The sequence below is a fragment of the Haliaeetus albicilla genome, chromosome 12 (assembly GCF_947461875.1).
Source record: "Haliaeetus albicilla chromosome 12, bHalAlb1.1, whole genome shotgun sequence".
NCBI classification, from domain to species: domain Eukaryota; kingdom Metazoa; phylum Chordata; class Aves; order Accipitriformes; family Accipitridae; genus Haliaeetus; species Haliaeetus albicilla.
This window is the reverse complement of record NC_091494.1, coordinates 4,550,894-4,555,753: the sequence shown is the minus strand read 5'-3', so window position 1 is coordinate 4,555,753 and position 4,860 is coordinate 4,550,894. Positions and strand designations below refer to the sequence as shown.

General features: G+C 42.7%; 1 protein-coding gene across 1 annotated transcript; it reads left to right on the top strand.

Annotated features, from left to right (window-relative positions):
* The first annotated feature begins 2,007 nt into the window (after positions 1–2,007).
* Positions 2,008–4,559, top strand: LOC104316841 (olfactory receptor 12D1). The gene is made up of 2 exons (XM_009917435.2): positions 2,008–2,094; positions 3,613–4,559. Exon 2 carries the CDS (start codon positions 3,615–3,617, stop codon positions 4,557–4,559), a length of 945 nt encoding a protein of 314 aa, XP_009915737.1. The 5' UTR covers positions 2,008–2,094; positions 3,613–3,614.
* Positions 4,560–4,860: the final 301 nt, after the last annotated feature.

Genomic DNA, 4,860 nt, shown 5'->3' with positions numbered 1-4,860 from the left:
CCAAACTGGAAGAAGTGATGATGCACTGGAGGGAAGAGCCTGTCTTCGGGGGGGACATTGACAGGCCAGAAAAATGGTCAGGCTGGAACTTCATGAAGTTCAACAAAAGCAAATGAAAACTTGTACATCTGGGAAGAAAGGAATGATCTCATGCCACAGGGCAGGCCAGGGGATGACTAGGTAGAAAGCAGCTTTGCAGAAAAAGCAACCTTTGGGGTTTAGGTGGACAAGAAGTCAAATGTGTGCCAGGTGTGTGCCCTTGGTGCAAGGAAACCCTTACTGCAAGGAATGCATCTTGGGCTGCATTGGCAAGAGCACAGGCATCCGGTGGAGCGATCCTTCCCCTCTCTTTGGCACTTCTGAGATCACATCTGGAAGAATGTGTCCAATGTTGGACTGCCCAGTACTGGAAAGACGTTGCCTAGTGGAGCGAGTCCAGTGGAGGGACACAGGGACACCAGGGTGATTAGTGGTCTGACACACCTCAAGGACAAGGAGGGGCTGGGAGACTGAATTTCTTCATCCTTGTCCCATCCTAGGGGAAGGAGATCATATTGCTGTCTGCAGCTACTTAGTGTGGGGGTGGATTCTCTTAGAGAAAATGGGGGCAAATATTTCTCAGAGAAGCACGGTGATAAGATGAGAGGTGATGGGCGCAAGTCGGAACATGGGAAATTTGGATTAGATACTAGGGAATACTTTTTCAACTTTAGGGTACTCAGACTTGGAACAGGCTGCCCAGAGAGTTTGCCTAAATATCCTTGAAGTTGTTGAAAACTTTACTGGACAGGATCCTATCCAGTTGGCCTGCTTTGAGTGGGGGAAGGACCGAAGACTGCAGAGGTTTCTTCCAACCTACATTATTTTGTGTGTCTACAAAACTGCTGAACATACTGGGTTTTCAAACCCACGATCAGGCTGGAGCTGAGCTGCCAGGAGCTTTATAGAGGAAATGTTAAAGCCACCTGCCTAGAAAGAGGCGTCTGTGTGATTCAAAATTTCCTGTGGGATTTACACACCGGCATCTGAACTACTTGGACTAGAATTAAATGTGCTACTTCTGTAAATGGTTGTGGAAATTTTTCCACAGGATTCAAAATGAAGCTTAAGATGCAAATTTGGGATGTTTGTGACTACAAAGAGTCCAGAAACTCCTCCTTGTCTGTGAAATGCCAACAAAAATAAAACATCAGGAATCCTAACACATCAGAATGGATAGAACACATAGTAGGTTTCACAAATTCTAGTATTTGAAAGAGATTTAGGAAATGTTGCCTAAACACTCTGCCTCTATTGCGAGTAGAAACTTCAGCCATAAACTCTGTGCACTGAGGTGGCGATACCTGTGTTGGATTTTTTCTTTTTTTTTTGGGGGGGGGGGGGCGGATGGGGCACGGCAGAGGTGTTGGTTTGTTTGTTTGGGGTTGTTTTTCATTTTTTGTCGTCTGTTTTGCAGGTGGCTCATTATGCATTATGTTTAGGGAACACTTTGTTTGTTGCTCTGCAGTTCACCACTGATTCACAAATCTCATCTCGGGAGACTGGTCAAAGCAATAGGAAATTTCCTTCCCATGTGATGTTGTTGGTTTGTGATTTTGTGCATTCTGGACATGATAAAAAGACTTTTTTCACTCTCTAACTAGGTCATCAGAGATTTCTGGTACAGTTTGCAAAGCTTCCTCCTTGCACCCTACTTACCTGAATAACTGCAACCCCTTGGGAACTTGCAGTAGTCCTTTTCATCACACCTGCAGTATTAATCTCTCAGCTAGAAGAATGCCAAGTAGATATGGAAGAAAAAAAGGAGAACAGAAATTCTCAGTCTTTTAACCCCACAAAATAAATTGTTTTGTCCTCAGCTTTGCTTTCTGGCTCACTATCAGAGGGCCCTACTACAATGAGAAAAGTGCTGCTTGCTAGTGAGGTGAGGTTTGTGCATAATTATCTTTTTTTTATTATGTAATTTATGTAGTTGAAAAAATAGGCAAGCTTCAGCATGCAAAGTCTTTTCTTTGCATTTGCGTTTAAGCGAGAGTCTTAAAACTGGAATTGCACCTATACCTCTTCAAATGCTGGTGACGGACTAAAATTTTGGTAAGTCTGTAAGGCTATATTATCAAACCTAATGTTTCCAACAGCGCTTGTTCAAGGATCAGACTAGAAGTATTTTCAGAGAAATATGATCAGGTTTTTAGAGTGGACACATATGTGCATAGATTACCTTTAGGCTACGTGCTCATGTTCTTTTATTATGAAATCAGTTTTCTGTTTGTTTACTGTTTTCATGCTGAAATAATAAGCCAAAGTAGTATGAGAAAAAAGAGTGACTGGGCTGGAGATATATCATAATGACTTTCAAAAATCACCTATGTTCAATAAAAGTATGTAGTACAATGGAACAGACAAGAAAGACTATGAAATGTGTCTATATGTGTTTTAACCTCTTTACAAGAAATATTTTGGAAGTAATTATTTTTTCATTAGTTGTATTCATCAGTATTAATCATCACTGCATTGAATGTACAGAGAAAACTACTCGTCTTGCAGAATTTGCAGTCTCTATTGTCAGCTAGAAATACCTGTGCCTACCTGCCCTAGTAAAATAATCTCGGGACTTTGTTCTTTACTATATGTGGTTGGGACTTACCTGTAGCGATAAACAAACTTACCCAAAACAGAAAAAGTGAAAGCATGTGTTTACTCATCTGCATTTTAGAAGACTAGCGCTACTGACAGAACTGATCATATTGTCTCAGTGGGGCAGTACAATCAGCTTTTAGTGGGATGAGCCAATTTGTCTGGAACTTGCACCAGCTAACTTGGCTCCTGCAAAGTCAGTCATGGAATCATGCACTCATGCAAATCACAGTGTTGTAGGAGATGAGATGCTGTCTTTTGTCCCATTCATCTGCTGCTGCTCAACAAAAAAGACATTCTTTGGGCGAAGTATACAGTCCAATAACAAAAACAGTTTGTGATCACATGCTAAGGCATCCTCTTCCTTTAGTCTCAGCAACATACAAAAGAAATGCTGATGATTGTGTGGTACCTTGGAACACCTTCTGGTGGCTGTTGATAAAAAAATGGAAATTGTGCAATTTTTAAGATCAAAGAACTGTCCAGAAGAGATGGTAACCATTAGAAATGTGAGAGCTGAAATTGGCTTAATGAAATGTAGGCGTAATAGTAGAAAGAAAGCATCAGGAGTGATTCACATCATGAGCTAGAAGCTTTGTTGATAAGATTAAAGGTTGTAGCAGGAAGTTACAGATGAGCAGAACTGAAATATGAACGTGGCTGAAGGTGAAGAAGCAGCAATCTTACATATTCTGCTGTTATGCATAGATGGAAGTTTTAATTTTAATATTTTCCGCTCTGTAGTATTTTACTCTGTTGCAGACAGAAAGCACAAGACTACATTAAAGTTCTTTTTGTCCATGTTAATTCCTTGAGCTTCTATGCAGCTTTTATGTTTGATTACATGTGTTACATTTTGCTCTTTTCTGCATTTGTTTGCATTAAAATAGCACAGAAACAAATGAGTTTTGTAATACTGTTACTCCTCGCAGCTGTGGAACCTTGACATTTTGCCCTTGCTTCTTATTGTTCTAGCAATGCTGAACGAGACAGAGGTCATCAGTGAGTTCATCCTTTTGGGCCTCACCGATATCCAGGGACTGCAGCACTTTTTCTTCATCTCCTTTCTCTTGCTCTACTTGACCAGTCTTCTGGGAAATGGTGCCATTGTGACCATGGTGATAACTGAGCCCCAGCTCCACACACCAATGTACTTCTTCCTGGGGAACCTGTCCTGCCTGGACATTTTCTATTCCACAGTCACTGTTCCCAAGATGTTGACTGGCTTTCTCTTTGGGCATCAGCCTATCTCTTTTGGTGGGTGCTTGGCCCAGTTCCACTTCTTCCACTTCCTGGGCAGTACTGAGGCTGTGCTCCTGGCCACCATGGCCTATGATCGCTATGTGGCCATTTGCAACCCTTTGCGCTATGCCCTTGTCATGAGCCCACGGACTTGCCTGCTGCTGGCTGTGGCCAGCTGGTCCACTGGTTTTGTACATGCCATGATGCACTCAGTCATGACCTCTCAGTTGAGTTTCTGTGGCCACAACCACATTCATCACGTCTTCTGTGACATCAATCCACTGTTGAATTTGGCTTGCAGTAGTACCAGCCTCAACATGACCCTCCTCAATGTTGTCACCACAGCTATTGTTCTAGGGCCCTTCACTCTCATAGTCCTATCCTACCTCTACATCATCTCCTTCGCCTTCTGGAAAGTCCGGTCCCAGGAAGGAAGATGGAAGCCCTTCTCCACCTGTGCCTCCCACCTCACCATTGTGGCACTGTTGTACATACCAGTGCTCTTCAATTATACACCACCCTCCTCAGGAAGCTCCTCTAAAAGGGATGTGCAAGTGTCTCTCATGTATAGTGCTGTCACCCCAGCTCTGAACCTCTTGATCTACACTCTTAGGAACCAGGAGGTGAGATCTGCCCTGAAAAAAACATTAGGGAGAAAAATATTCCCTGGAGGAAAGTGACTAAATCAAGGAGAAGGCTCAGATGTGGTTACTCCACCTCTCACATTTATAAAGAAAGAGGTCAAAAGGACACCGTACTGCAAGAGACTGAAAAACTACTGATTATCTCGTGTAGTTTAACACATTTAGAAGTTAATTGTGTAGATCTAAATCAGGGGAGATGTTCAAGGACTTGATGCTTCTTCCATCATTTTTAGATGTCTTATGGTACCCCATCTGGTCTCCGGCTTCCAGTACAGAAGCATGTGTGTCTCCTGTGGGACTTGAGGCACAGCTGACAGCCCTGTGCAGTTGTCCTGGA